Source organism: Mustela nigripes, chromosome 11 (assembly GCF_022355385.1).
Source record: "Mustela nigripes isolate SB6536 chromosome 11, MUSNIG.SB6536, whole genome shotgun sequence".
Lineage (NCBI taxonomy): Eukaryota > Metazoa > Chordata > Mammalia > Carnivora > Mustelidae > Mustela > Mustela nigripes.
Genome location: NC_081567.1, coordinates 21,768,269 through 21,783,491, shown reverse-complemented (window position 1 = coordinate 21,783,491; position 15,223 = coordinate 21,768,269). Strand labels below are relative to the sequence as shown.

Sequence of the window (15,223 nt, the reverse complement as noted above, 5' to 3'; positions counted from 1 at the left end):
CCTGGGTGCCCAGGAGGCTTACGCACTCTGTCACCTCCTAGCCTTTGCAAGGAACTGCCTCCTCCACCAGGAACACCTGCCTCCCACGCCCAACCCCACCAGGGCATTGCCTGCGCTTCCCGCTGGTCTCCAGACAGATGTCACTTCCCCCAGGAGCCTTCCCTGGACCCCTCCTCTATACTCCTGGGTTTAACCCCCCAAGATACAGCTGTTCATCAAAAAAATTGTTCGAGGGGGGGAAAAGAAGTTGACATCAACTATCCAATAGGGAAAAAAGTTAGATCATACATCTCTCTGATGTAGTATCATGCAAAACACTTTTAAATATGAAAAGGAGATTTAGAAGAATAGTGACATAGTCACATACAATTGCTAACTGTGTACAGCGTGTTCCCCTGTGTGCTCACAGGTCCTGCAGATCGTATCAGGCTTATCAAGGTGGGACGAGTTATAGATTGCCTCATTTTCTCCTTTATCTTTCTGCTTGATTGTGTTTTTGAAAATCTAAATATCAGATTTTTAAAAAATAAGAACACCCCCCTCCACACCCCGAAAAGCTACTTTACATGAGGGAGTTACTGCTATTTGGGTGCTAAGGTGCTTCTCCTGTCCTGTGGTGTACTAGGCACTGAAAATATGATGACACACAAGAGGTCCCTGTCCTGGTCGTCATGAAGCTTGCAGGTTTAGCAGAGGAGACGGATGCACACACAGGCCTCTGCATGGTACCATGCACAGAAGTGAGGAACCTAAGAAGGGCCAGGAAGACTTCCTGGAGGAGGTGTCCTCTAAGCTGAGTGCGACCAGAAAGACAGACACTGCTTCGGAGGAAGGAAGGAAGGATATTGTCCAGGGAATACGAGGAGGTGAAAAGATGGTGGGGACAGAGCAAGATGCTGGAGAAGAGGACAAAGCCCAGCCCACACTGAAGAGGACAAGAGCCCAGCCCACACTGCTTAAGCAGGCGCGATGGCGGGAGGCTCACGGCACAGTGGAGCTTCCTGCCTTGCCGCTGTCAGCAGGGCATCTTCGGGAGCCCAGCCTAGAAGGTCACAGTGAAAATATACCTGAACCCCACAGAAAAGGTAAAAAGATTAGAGTCTTTCTCTTGATCGGCCTGGATTGCTCAGTCAGTTAAGCGTCTGCCTTTGGCTCGGATCCTGGGATCAAGTTCCATGTCGGTCTCCCTGCTCAGGGGGAGTCTGCTTCTCCCTCTTGCCCCCACTCATTCTCTCTCTCTTAAATAAAGATGTTTTATTTATTTTTAAAAAGATTTTATTTGAGAGCTTGAACAGAGGGAGCAGCAGGTAGTGGGGGAAGCAGACTCCCCGTTGGCGCAGGGAGCCCCACGCAGGGCTTGAGCCCAGGCCCCTGGGATCCTGACCCCGAGCCAAAGGCAGAGCTTAACTGACTGAGCCACCCAGGTGTCCCGCAATGGATCATTCTGAAAAATGTTTCAAAGGTGTTTCTCTGGCGCGCAGTCGGACACCGTGCAGTAGAGAAAGAAAAGAGATGAAAGCTCCCTTTTCGGCGACTAGGGGAAGAGTCCTTACAATCAGGGCACTTGATCTGCTGTGTCTGTTCAGTTAGAAGGAAGTCAGCAAGAGAGGGGGCCTGCTGGGTAGCAAGTTTCATGTTTTGTTTTGTTTTATCTTAAAATAAGATGCCATGCCTTGGTTTCCTCCAGATTTCGGTCTAAATGCCATCTTCTCAGAGAAGCTATCCGGGGTCCCCTCCAGACACAGTAACCCTCCCCTCCTGTTACACTCCGTCAGAACAGCCTGCTCCCTTCGTGCACAGTAAGTAAACCATCCAAAGAGCCCGATCTAAATAACATGTGTATATCTTTGCTTCACTGTTGCTGAACTAGAGTCCCATCTAGACTGTAAATCCCACAACAGCAGAAGTCATTCCACAGCCTTCCCGGGACTCAGGACAGGCTCTGGCACACAGTAGGCACTGGCACACAGTAGGCTCTGGCACACAGTAGGCACTCAGTATCGCAGGGTGCACGAATGACCGCGTGTATTAAGTGCATCTTATTAGCCAGACACAGTGTTACGTGCTTCTCGAGGATTATCTCCTTTAATCCATGATGTCTCTGCTGCAGAAGGAACGGGTTTAGCAGATTTAAGTACCTGACTAGGATCTGATCCCAGATCTGACAATGATCTAGATTCTTCCGCCAGGCTTGTATAGGTGTTGCCGGAACAAGGTGTTTGAAAGTACCCAGGAAAATCAACAACCAAGCCCTCTTATCGCACCACCTCGGTACCTTCATTATGTAACATTTGGGCGCGTGTCCTGGATGGCGGGGTAAACAGACGGAGGGATGTTGCTACTCTTTAAACCAAGTAGTGAATCATTCCTTTGTTCTGCAGCTGGCTTTTCAGAAACGAGATGAAATACACCCGTGCGAACAAAGTGTTGTATTTTTCTTATCTGTTCCTCACCATTCATCCTAAACCCACACTGCCGGCTTCAAAGAAACTCGTCCTCAGATAACGATCACCCCCGTTATTTGCTTATGTTTTTACAACTTTGATGCTCCCAGCTTTGAGCGACAGGCAGGAAGAGGATGATCTCCACCTAGCAGATAATCTGGAAAGTTAAAAACTGGGTCAGGGCCATGGAGGGTCAGGGAGAGGAGATTCAGAGTCGGGTCTGCGGGATCACAAAGATCACAGGCTTTCTAACTCCATCTCATTGCCTGAGGAATCACATCAGATCATGGGGCCGGAATGTCAGCGCTGACGGGAGTACCTTTCCCAGCCCCGTCAAGCCCCGGCTATACAGCCTTTAAGCAGGTGAGCTAAATTCCCTAAGCCACTCTTTGTGAGGTCAGATGAACCTGCCCTGAAGGTGCGGTAGGACGGCTCGATAAAATCTGCAGATAAAACGGTGCCGCAGTCGCCGCTGAAATGCAGACAGAGCCGGCTCGTCCAGGGAGCTAGTTTGATGGCTGTGGCTGTCCCCCGGCTACAGACGGGTCCTGCGGGCCTTGCCACACCCCCAAGCCCTCCTGGGATATTACTCAGACAGGTACTGACATTTAAAACGTAACAGACGGAAATTTTTCCCGCCAAGGCTGGTGGGATATGGGAGGGAGCCTCAAGGTAATGGCAGCCCCGACCGGAGGCTCCTGTTGGAAGGGAGGGACAGATGTGCGCCCGGGGACGGAAGGGCAGCACTTCTACCCCCTACCTCCCTAGCTACCTCCCTAGCCTCACTGCCTTGGCTTTTCTTAGAGGACCTGCCCCTTCTCCTCTCTCTGGATGTCAGACGTGAAAGGGGCCAGGCCTCATTCCCAGGCATGGCGATGGCTTTAGCAATGGGCATGTGACCCCGTAGCTTCCAACAAGCCTGAGTTCCGGGCTGGTGGGAATTTGGGGGAAAAAGAACCTTTTTGGTGGGGGGTGGGGAGGGGCAGAAGTTGCTAAGATGATGAGATGAACTCTGGCGACGAGATTGAGATGAACCCAGGAAAGCTTTCTGCGAATGAAGAATGAAGTCAATACAGAGGAAAGCTACTGCAGGGGGCCTCGGGAGATGGATTCCTCCTGACTTGGTCTGAGAACCTGGCTGCAGCCACAGGTAACAACCGGAGTTTTCTTGTTGTTGTTTAGAAGTCATTTTGAGTCTGGCTCTGATGGAGCTGTTTTTTTTTTTTTGTTTTAAGATAGAGAGAATGTGAGAGCAGGGACAGGCAGCAGAGAGAGAGAGGGAGAAGCAGACTCCCCACTGAGCAGGGAGCCCGATGAGGAACTTGATCCCAGACAGGATCTGAACATAACTGAACAGACAGGATCATCAGCTGAGACCAGGGGGATGGACACTTTAGAAGGGAGAGCTTCAGAGAAGAGGTCTGCGGACTTCTTCAGAGGACCAGGCTGAGATTAGAGCCTGTGTCTCGGGGAGGCTGAGAGGGGTCGAGTTCTTTGCTGCTGGACAGCAAAGCTGGCATTTGCATTTGGGTCTGTTCAATTCTAAGCCCACATTCTCCGTGTTTGACCCAGTCTCCCTGAATCCATTTGCTCATCTTCTCAAGTTTGACCCTTTGGTAAGTACCTTTCTGGGGCACTGTGATAAGTAGTACAATCTGAGCAGAGTTCATGGCAGAATCCAAGAAGTTGGACTTCATCTACATTCGCTCGATGGAGCCCATCCCCCAGAGAAGTGTTCAGACTCAGGACTGGACCAACTCCAGTTCAAATCCCACATCTGTGCCACTGAGTCTGGGAGGTGAGAGAGGAAACACTGTAAAACCCAAGGATGTGGGCTCTGGAGGTGAAGGAACACCTTTAAATTAAATTGGCACTCTGGCTTACCAGCTGTGTGACCAAGGGCAAGTTACTTAACGTCTCTGAGCCTATTTCCTTACCTATACGAGGGAGTCAACAGTAATATCACAGAGTTTCACAGAGTTGTTGTGAGGGTGAAATGAGATATACAAAGTAGATAGAGGGTTCTGTTCGCTAGTAAAATCGAATAATTTCATAGAACATCCTGTCCCATTTAATGGCTACAGTTGTACATTGTATTAATAAAGTTCTGCACCCATTTAATGGAGGGTCTGTGTTCTTGTCCTGGTTATATTCCCTGTGTAAGTCACTGAAGCAAATCTCTGGGCCTCTGCTTGCTCCTTTCTAGAATGATGGTATCTATACCCACTTCTAGACTTCTGTTCTCTTCAGTGGTTACTGCCAGACATGTCCTAATAGTTTTATGCTCTCCCCTAGCACGTGACCTTCTCATCTACCCTTCCAAATTCACCCTGTTGGCTGCTGTGCTGAGGGACAGCTCAAAGTCATGCACTTGGCAAGTGATCTAGGAACTTCACTTGGCCCAGGAGTCTGCCAATTCCCACCATCCGAAGGGAGCCTGGTTTGATGTGCAGTTTAAACAGGTTATCTGTGGGGGGCGGAGGGAAGGCAAGAGAGAAACAGACAGGCTCTGGGCTCTGTGTCTTCAACAGCTCCTGGCTATTTGTCAGGGTCTGAACGGAACCTAATATTTTGATGAGGATCTGTGCAAACTTCACACTCTGAATAGTGGAAAGAACAAACAGAACCAAGTGGGGAGTAGGAGACGTCTACTGCTTAATGAGCCCGCCTGGAGGCGCTCCGACAGGATGCGGCCCGTACCCTGCGCCCAGAGGTCACTCAACGGCTGCTGTCTCCGTCAGCCTCGAAATCCAAGCCTTAAGGAACGAGCAAGATTTGCATCTTTTAAAATCCTGCCAGTGAAGTGCAAAAGGTGTGAATGTGCTTCTTGTTTGTTGCAATATTTTAAAATAAATTTTAAAATCATTTGAATTGTTAAGGATCTCTAGTTTCTTTCTATTATGTAACAGATACCCTTAGATGGTGGTATCCGGGCTCCTGCCCCGTACTACAGTTTCGAACTGGAAAAGGGGCTCCCAAGTGTCTCTAATAATCTTTCCGAGGATCTCAGGCACTGCAGAGTCCATGGTTCAAGACCCCGCTCCGCCACCTGCTAGCTGCTGGACCTGGGGCCAATGTCCCCACCTTTCCAGGCTCCCTGCCCCCTCTCCCGTAATACGGGGACAGTGACCCCTACCTCATGCAGTGGTTTTGAGAATTAAACGACGTACTGCCTGGCACCAACAGGAACTGAATATTTTCTCTAATATATCTGACGTGCAAGGGTTTCAGAAGAATGATGTCAAATCCCAATTTTCAAAAGGGTATTGTTCTCCTGAGCACTTGGTACGTTCTAGGGGAGCCAAGTTCTGTTCTTAAATAGATCATATCAAGCAAAAAGTTCGCCCCCTTTCCTAAGCTTTGCATTTGGCGTTTTAATCGCAAACACACAAAGGTTACACTTTGTGGCTTCGATTCAGAAATGTCAGAACATCAAACCCACACTCAGACACACACTTGGAGACGCTTACTCATACGGCAGAGAGGGCAATTAGGTCTGGAGAAGAATGTCACATGAATAGAAGTGCAGCTCATTAAAGCGGTACTTGAAGCTTCTGACCTCGGCTACATAAACAAGGTTTTTGGATGACAGAATTACCGAGAGACCCGGTCCTGTGAGCAAGACTTCGTTCCCGAAGCAGTTTGGCATCTAGAGCTCCCCGAGGATGCAGGCCTCGATGTGTGACCAGATCCCCTATGCGGTGTTTTGGAAAATGCTCACACCCAAGAGGGGTAGTGGTCGGTAGTGGTGTAGGATGGGGCTGGGGGGCTCTGCCTTTCTCAGCCTGCGAGCTCCCCGAGCTTTGTGGATGTGCTGGTGCCTCAAACCGTATGGGGCTTTACGTCAAGTGACGGGGCGCGCAGGCAACCAGAGAGAGTGATGGGCATCAGACTCGATGGGACGGGAGGGGTTGGAGTCAGGAAGGCCCGACCTCGGGGCTGGCACGGAAGGAGGCAGAGCGCCTGGCTGATCATGTCTGGGTGGCGCCCGAGGGCCCGGGGTGAATGGTGCTTTCCTTAGGGTCTGTCTCCCAACGAGCTGTACTCCTCCAGCCTGGGCCATCAGATCGCTCCTACGATAGGACAGAAAACGCCACGTTCCCTGGCAGGCAGTCGCTGAGCCTACGCCCTTCAGTAGTTAAGACTCCGTGGACAGGGAGGGAGCAGGGCCTTCTTGTGACCTGGTTCCTTTTCTCCTCACTCCTCAATTTGCTGCATCTCTGCTGACAGCGCGGAAGCCGATCCAAGGACCGCCCTCTGGGGGCAGCTGGAGCCTGGAGCCCCAGGCTGGTGCCTCTACCTAGTTTTCACAGCAAGCTTTGCACTGGGCATTAGGGATGCTGCCAGATTTCACTAAGGCAGAATTCTTAGTAGGCTGGGCAAGCCACCCAAATCACCATCAGGGATTTCGAGTTAAACATACTACACCCGCATACCTTCTACTGCGCACCACATACCACAACTCTGCAAGCAAACACGCTCCCCCTTGCTGTGGCCTCCGTGCCCCCTCTGTGACAGCACAGCCAAATTCCGAGCTGCTGGTCCAGACCAAGGGGACACCCCGGCTGTCACCCTCAGCACAAGGAACCTCCCTATAATTCACACTGCCCTATAACTCACACGGACACGAGAGGGAACAGCCCACTGTACAGCCACGCCCTGCTCTGGGCCCTGTAAGCCGACCCTTGGAACTCCAGAAGCATCCAGGACAACACATTTCTTTCATTCATCCTGCCTCTCGCCACCACCAGCAGCCTGTTCCCACACTACACCCGAGGAGCAGCTAGGCAGGCAGTCTGAAGGGAGTCTCCCTTACTGAGCATCCTGCCAGGGCCCGGGGACCGTGAGGGAGGCCAAGACGAACACAGCACGGAGGCCCTCCGCAGCTCCGTCCCGTCCAAGTGCCAACTGCCTCCCACCTGGATTGCCGCAGGAGCCTCAGACCAGTCTCCTGATCTCGCCCTTGCACATACAACAGTCAGAGCGATGCTTTTAAAACCCGCAGTCGGATCATGTCATTTCTCTGCTCAGGGCCCTCCAAAGGCTGCCCAGCTTAGCACGGAGTAAAAGCCAAAGAGCCTCCTGTGGCCTAACTGATGTCACCACCTTTTCCCCCCTCTCCCTCACTAGGCTCAACACTTGGATTCTATGCTCTTCCTCGACCAATGCCAGGCAAGATCCTGCCTCAGGGCCTTTGCACCTGCAGTTACCACTCAAACCATTCTCCACCCCCAAGATATTCACACAGCTCCCTCCCTCCCTGACCTTCCTCTTGTCAGTGAGGCTTTCCAACCACCCTGTTTAAAATCAACCTCTCCCCAGTCCAGCTCTCGCCATCCCCAACTCTGCTTTGGTTTCCTCCACAATGCTTGTCTACTTCTAACATATTTGCTGATTTCTGTGTTTTTTTTTAAATATTTTATTTATTTATTTGACAGAGAGAGATCACAGGTAGGTAGAGAGGCTGGCAGAGAGAGAGAGAGAGGGAAGCAGGCTCCCCACCGAGCAGAGAGCCCCATGTGGGACTCGATCCCAGGACCCTGAGATCACGACCTGAGCCGAAGGCAGCAGCTTAACCTACTGAGCCACCCAGGCGCCCCTGATTTCTGTGTTTTATTACTTGCCCACTCCCTCTAAAATACAAGTTCCACGAGAGCAGGAAATTATATTCATTTTACTTCTGTGTCTTCAGCACCTGGGAGGGTCCCTAATGTCAATAAACACTGGCTACTGAGATGACCTGGAGCGCCGGGTAACATCCCCAAGGGACAGAACCAGAACACACTGGCTTTCCACCCACCGCTTCAGCACGCGCCCAGCCCCAGCCAGAGCCCGCTAGGACATCAACCAGCAACTCCCAGCCACTGCCCACTGACCCACAGCAGCCTGCCACATGGCCTGCACCACATTCACCAGCACGCTCCATACTGAGGCTCATGTAGCCCTTCAGTATGGCCTTTACCTTCCTGCGTGGCACACCAACCGGGACAGGGACTGCCACTCCCGTGGGACCACGCTGTAGCCCTAGCCACGCCGAGCGTCGTCCCTGGCCCAGCAGCATCCCAGCACATGTGAAAATGAAGGCGGGAGACACACACACCCTGCACCGAGGCACAGCCCTCAAGAACCCCGTACGTTTCTCCGCGCAGAGCCTCAGCCTCGTATGTTTCAGCCGTTCATGGCTTCATTCATTTATTTGGGAAAAATCATTAAGCACCTGCTAGGTGCGAAGCCTTCTGCTAAGCACTGGGAGTCAACACTGACAAAGCTAGTCACAACCTTTCAATCTAGTCGGGAAGACAGACATCGCACCGAACAAGCAATTACAATAGAGTGTGATGCGTTTGTGGAGGGGACACTAGTGGGTGATCCAGCCCCGGGAATCAGGAAGAGCCTCGGCGAGGAAGAAGGAGCAAGGCCCCGCGAGGGATGGGGCTGGAGGCGGGCGTAGCCTGGGGAAGGGCACGGACGTCGCAGATGCTCCACTGTGCACAGACAGAGCCGGGGAGGGACGAGGACGCCCTGCGTGTCTGAGCGACTGCAAGAAACTCAGAACTGCTTGCTCTTGGAGGGTGGGAGCCGAAGCTGGGGAGGGGACAGACGCTGGACCCTGGAAGACCCCAAAAGCCATCCATGCTCCGGAAGAGTCAGCATTATTCTGGGGGCAGCTGAGAGCCAGCAGGGAAGCTTTGAGCAAGAGAGACGCCATCGGATGCACACGTAGCCAAGTTACTCATAAATTACAACACACCCACGCTGGTGGGTCTCCGCGGTTCGGAAGAGGGTCCTGCAATCGGCTCCTCGCCATAATAAAAGTCAGCACTGGGAACAACCTCAAAGCTCATGGTCTGAACCTCCAGCAACATCAGTGAGGCACCCTTCACTGATGTTTGAATCGAACCCTCTGTTCTTGCCCATGATTTTTCGCCCGCTGCACTCCAGTTAATAGCACGGGTGAATCAGGAACGCCGACAGATGCACGCAGGCCTTGTAATCACCGGCAAGGCCCATGGCACTCTGCACACCCTTGCCAGGGGCCCTCCGGGATGTGTGTGGAACGGGAAATGGGAGATCCCGAGAGGGGGTGAGGACTCTGAGGCCGGCGTCCACAGCTACAAAGGCATATGTGCAGGTTGACTCGAAAGAGGGGGCTGTATCTCCATGATTATTCCTTCCTTTTTAAAGATTTTATTTATTTGAGAGCGAGAGAGAGCACAATCCGGAGGAGAGGGAGAAGCAGGCTTCCCCCTGAGCAGGGAGGCCCATGCGGGGCTCGATCCCAGGACCCTGGGATCGTGACCTGAGCCGAAGACAGACGCTTAACCCACTAAGCCACTTAGGCACCCCCATAATTATTATTTCTAGCTCAGTCTCAGGGAGCACTGGGACTGCCAGTGCCGGCTTTCCCTCATTGCTGGTGGTGCAACGTCTTGAAGAATACAGCCCAGTCCAATCACTGTACTTTGAAAGTCAAAGTTAAACCCACGAGAGGGAATTCAAGACATCGGCTGATTGGAAATCCTATCAAACGCAGAACAGTCGAGGATCCTCTTGATCCTTCCTAATTATTGTGGTATTTTTATAGTATCTAGGATAAGAACAGCTACTTTTTTCTGAGTATCTTCTACGAGCCAGGCACTGGTTAGATCTTTTATACTCATTATCGCTGAGCTGGAAGTTCCAAAATATTTACCCAGTTGGAATGGACTCAGGGGTAAATAACCAGTACTAACAGGAACCAGTTAAATGTCAATGTGACTCTGAGCAATCACTACCCAAAGACGATATACACCGAGTCCATGGGCCACATATGACTTGTGGTTGTGTTTAATTGGGCCTGAATTGGGTGTTTACATTTTTTTAAAAAGATTTTATTTATTTATTTGACAGAGAGATCACAAGTAGGCAGAGAGTCAGGCAGAGAGAGAGAAACAGGCTCCCCGCTGAGCAAAGAGCCCGATGCGGGGCTCGATCCCAGGACACTGAGATCATGACCTGAGCCGAAGGCAGAGGCTTAACCCACTGTGCCACCCAGGTGCCCCAGGTGTTTAATTTTTAAAAACGTGTTGCTGATACACCAAAAGATAGAGATCGCATACAAAAATCCTGATGAGGATGGGCGTATGAGGAGCCTGCCTCCTGCAGGACCGACCTGGCCAGCCCAGTGCTTGGGGCTTGTAGAAGATGCTCGGAGAAAGGCAGCTGTTCTTATGGATGATGTAAAACAGTATTACAATAATTAGTAACGGGCAGCAGGGTCTGCAACCATGCCGCTGGAGATAAGCACCCAGCTCTGAGTCTGCCCCTGTCCCCAGCCACCTGCCTCTCCTCTTTACATGATCTGCCTGGCTTCTAAGGCACCTGAGCCTGTGACCTGTTCTCAGAATAGTCCCCACCTGTCACCCAGACTAGATGAGAACCAATGTCTTCCTCTTCAGGAGATTTTCCCCTACTGGGGCACCTGGGTGGCTGAGTCGGTTAGGTGTCTGCCTTCAGCTCAGGTCATGATCCTGGGGTCCTGGGATTGAGCCCCACACTGGGATCCACGTTCAGCACAGAATCTGCTTCTTCCTCTTCCTCTGTGCACCCCTCCCCCGCACCCATTCTCTCTTTCAAATAAATAAATAAAATCTTAAAAAAAAAAAAAAAGAGGGATTTTTTTTTTTTTTTCTCCTTGCCATGTTCCCCTGGCCTCAGCTCAGCTCATCTGCCTGAGGTTTTAACACTGAAGTCCACAGCAGAGACTATCAGCCTGGGGCACGTCAGATTCACCTGGAGTTCCCCACCCCCAGGGCTACTGAGTCAGGGTTTCTGAGGAGGGTCCTGAGCATTTTAGTATTCCCAGGGGATACTGCTGGTCTGCGAAGCCGCCCTTTGAAAACCACTGGTCTGCAACTAAAGAATGAATGGTCCCTGTCATGGCAATGGGTTCAACGCTCGTGAAGACGGGGTATTTGCAACCCTCCTCTGGCCACGTGAGGAGGAGGGGGAAGGTACCCATTTTGAGATCTCATGAACAGCCCCACAAAACCCAAGTCAGTTTTGCGTCCTGTCTCTGAGCTCCCAGCTTCCTGAACAGACAACCTGTTCTTGTCTCCCAAGCTGCCATTTTAATCTTTTACCAAATGGTTCATTAGAAGTGACGACACTAGCCTCTGCCTTTGGCTCAGGTCATGATCCCAGGACCCCGGGATCGAGCCCCACATCTGGCTGTCTGCTCCGCAGGGAGCCTGCTTCCTCTTCTCTCTCTGCCTGCCTCTCTGCTTACTTGTGATCTCTGTCTGTCAAATAAGTAAATAAAATCTTAAAAAAAAAAAAAAAGAAGTGACGACACTGCCTGGCACAGTCCCTCTCCGGCCCCAAGTGCACACCTGGACACACCATCTCACAGAAGAGCAGCAGTAGGCCTCCACACTGTTCAACCCCTCAAAGACCCCACACCCAAGACGTGGATCAACATGTGACCCGGCAGGCGAAAATAATGATCAACTGTCCCAGAGTGCCAGCTCCGCGCCCGGCTGGCCGTGAGGGCGTCATGCATCGCGATGGTCCTCTGATGTAGGGACTGTTAACGTCGCCACATCACAGAGGATGAAACAGGGGAGCCGAGAGGCAACCGGACTCCTCCAAGTTCACCAGCTCCAGAAAGATCAAGAGATGGTCGGTGGGGCCCACTGTATTCATTCGAGGGCCAGACACTGTTAAAAATATTGTGCTGATGGCCTGGAAGAGGCTAGGCATCTGGAGGTGACATCACCTGGGACATGCGTGCAGGTGGAAGGGGTGTGTGTGCGGGGAGGTGGGGGGGAGGGCGTGGGCGTGTTTGGCCTGGAGAGCTGGAGAGCACAGGATTCAGCAGTGTAAGACCAGCATCGGCAAAGGTCCTGGAGGACGTGCTGCAGAGAAAGGCTCAGGGGGATAGCGGTTCTGGGGAAGCTGAGTTGACACCAGCTTGTACGCCTACAACAGCTGGCAGGGCTGGGTGCCACCGGCTGTCTCCAAGTAACCAGGCTTCCTGACCCCAGGGAGTGCCCAGAGAGACGCAGGACGCATTGGGGTGCTGGGAAGGCAGAAGCTAACGGCGCGGGATGGAGGGGAAGGTGCGGCACCAGGCAGATGTTAAGAAACAACAGGCGGGGGTGGGGGGTGGGGGGGCTTTCTCCGTCCTGCGTGCCCTTTGCCCCCTGGGCACTGTGATCCCCCTCGAACAGAGTGGGAGGGTCCGCATCCCCGCTTCATCACACCGGGGCTGAGTGACCCCGGACAGAGCGCTTAACCTCTCTGAGCCTCCCTCCCGCCTCGGCCAAAGCTTGCTGGGAGGATCTCATCAGAAGCCACGCACGGCGCCCTTCACGGGGTGCCCGGCACAGAATAAGGGACCAAGAATTCCTAATAGCAAAATAACTACCCTTGGCATCACGGAGCTCACAAGGTCGGGTTTCGGGGACGACATTTACGCGCCCAGTTCAGCCTCCGGGGGACGCTTCCCAGCCCATCACCAAGTCACGGGGTCTCCCTTAATCTAACCAGGAAACAGCCTGTCTGGGGAACTGCAGCTCAGTAAAATTCAGTGTGAACTCCTCCTCCCCGGGGGCTGACAAGGGCTCCCGCTGCTCGGGGGAGTCTTCGGGGAAGGGAAACCCTCCCGGGCGCACACGACTGGGAAGGAGGCTTTTCCTCTTGTCCTCAAAGCCAGGTCGGCACTCAGAGCCTCCAAGAGGTCTAGGAGCACGCCGCAGGCTTTTGCTTCCCTCTGTCTTGCCTCGGGTGGGAGCTGGCCGGTGGGGCCGTCTGATTCACTGACTCAGACTCGGTGACCGTTTCGGGATTACATTGAAATCCCGCGGAGGTAAACAACATGACCTTTTCAATGTCAGGATGAGGAGGAAAAAGCGACACCGTCGAACCAAGGAAAGCACAAGGGCAAAACGAGACTCCGCGTCCCTGTCCGAAACGGGATCTGAACTCCGCTGGCCCAAGGACCCTCTCCAAAAAAAAAAAAAAAAAAAACCATCGGCGAAGACCATTAACCATAACTGAACCGATTACACAGAAGCCTGGGGGCCACCATCCTTCCTGCCTTCTGAGGCCGGGCTGCGTGGATGGAGAGCTCCGGTTTGGTACCCGGTGACGGCGTGCCTCACCTTACAGACATGCTCGGGGAGAAGCATCGATGTCTCAGCGCACCGCGGGCGCACGCGCCGGGAGAGGACAGCGCGCGTCCTGTGTGTGCGTCCAAGAGCCCGGCAGGACGGTTTACTTACGGCTTTCGGCTTGTACGGGGGCTGGATCTCCTTGCGCTCCAGTTTCTCCCAATCAATATACCGGAAAAACGCGTGCTCCTTGATGTCGCGTTCACCCTCGGGTCCGCACCCCAGGCGCTTGCCCGGGTGTTTGGTCATCAGCTTCGAGAGAAGAGAAAGGCTGAATTTAATGAACTTCGGGGGAGGATGCATAAGCCCACGAGAGTCTCCATTCTTATTGCTCGCTTTTGCTCCCAGACAATAATTTTCCAGGGAGGTCTTTGGTTTTTGTTTTTTGTTTGTTTGTTTGTTTTTATTTTTTTTAAAGATTTTATTTATTTATTTGACAGAGATCACAAGTAGGCAGAGAGGCAGGCAGAGAGAGGGGGAAGCAGGCTCCCCGCTGAGCAGAGAGCCCGATGCGGGGGCTCAATCCCAGGACCTTGAGATCATGACCTGAGCCGAAGGCAGAGGCTTTAACCCACTGAGTCACCCAGGCGCCCCATCAGTGAGGTCTTTGTAATCGGAGGACCCAACAACACTGCTGCTTTTCCCAAAGCAAGATCGCTTATGGTTAATCGAACTTGAGCCTCAATGTGGTCCTGAACTTTAAGTGAGAAATGTCACCAGATGCATTCTTGTTGAAGAATGAGTGTAACGCAATTACTGGGGCATTTAATGAGAACAGTTTCAATATCTTCAAATTCCCCCACCTCCCACCCCGAGGAAGCTGGAGTGTGACCAAGGCAAAGGCCACATTCATTCTGATAATATTTGCATTTCTCAGTAAAGCACTTGTGAAAAGGACAAAACAGAAGAAAAAAAAATATTAGTCGAATGGGCCCAAGTTTCAAGTAATTACTTTCTGAAAGCTCATTAAACAGTCAAAACCTAGCCCAGCTCATTTTGCTTGTAGCACACATTACACAAAACTCCGCTGAGGTTTCTTTGGTGTTCCATTTAAATTACTTAATTATCAAACCCCTCCATCTTTGGGTCTCTGAGCCGGTGCTAAATAACAAGACGGATAGAGGCTCCAAGATGAAACCAGACAGACCTCCTCTCGTCAATGAATCCAAAGCAGCATGAGAATCTCTCTGATCTCGAGACTCGAGCAAATGCACCAAGAGCAAAGACGGAGGGGTTGTGATTTAAAAAACTAACAAACGAGCAAACAAAAAACAAAACCCCAAACCAACAAGAAGGCCTCAAAGAGGAAAAACAAGCAACTGGACCATACGAGACCAAGAAGCTTCCCAGAGCTGACCAGACACCAGGATGCCGGAGACCTTAGACTGTGCCCAGGATTTGTGGATCATGGCAAGGAGAGGAACACTGTAAGGATTCCTGCTTCCAGGTAACTTGTCATCGGAAACTATCCCCCTATATACACACAAACACACATATTCTCCATATATGCTTTACACGCCAGGCGGAAGATCACCAGGCACTTCTATCCTGAGGTGTTGCGCACGATCTTACCAAATTCTCACAATAACTCAACGAGGTGGGCATATTATTTTTCCAATTCCAATG

General features: G+C 51.9%; 1 protein-coding gene across 3 annotated transcripts in view; it reads right to left on the bottom strand.

The window, feature by feature from the left end:
- PRKCB (protein kinase C beta) overlaps nucleotides 1-15,223 on the bottom strand; it is a 322,986-nt gene that overhangs the window by 11,149 nt on the left and 296,614 nt on the right. For all 3 annotated transcript variants that reach the window (XM_059415142.1, XM_059415140.1, XM_059415141.1), the window contains one exon: nucleotides 13,709-13,849. In XM_059415142.1, coding sequence (XP_059271125.1) covers nucleotides 13,709-13,849 — 141 coding nt within the window. The remainder of the gene's footprint in view (nucleotides 1-13,708; nucleotides 13,850-15,223) is intronic.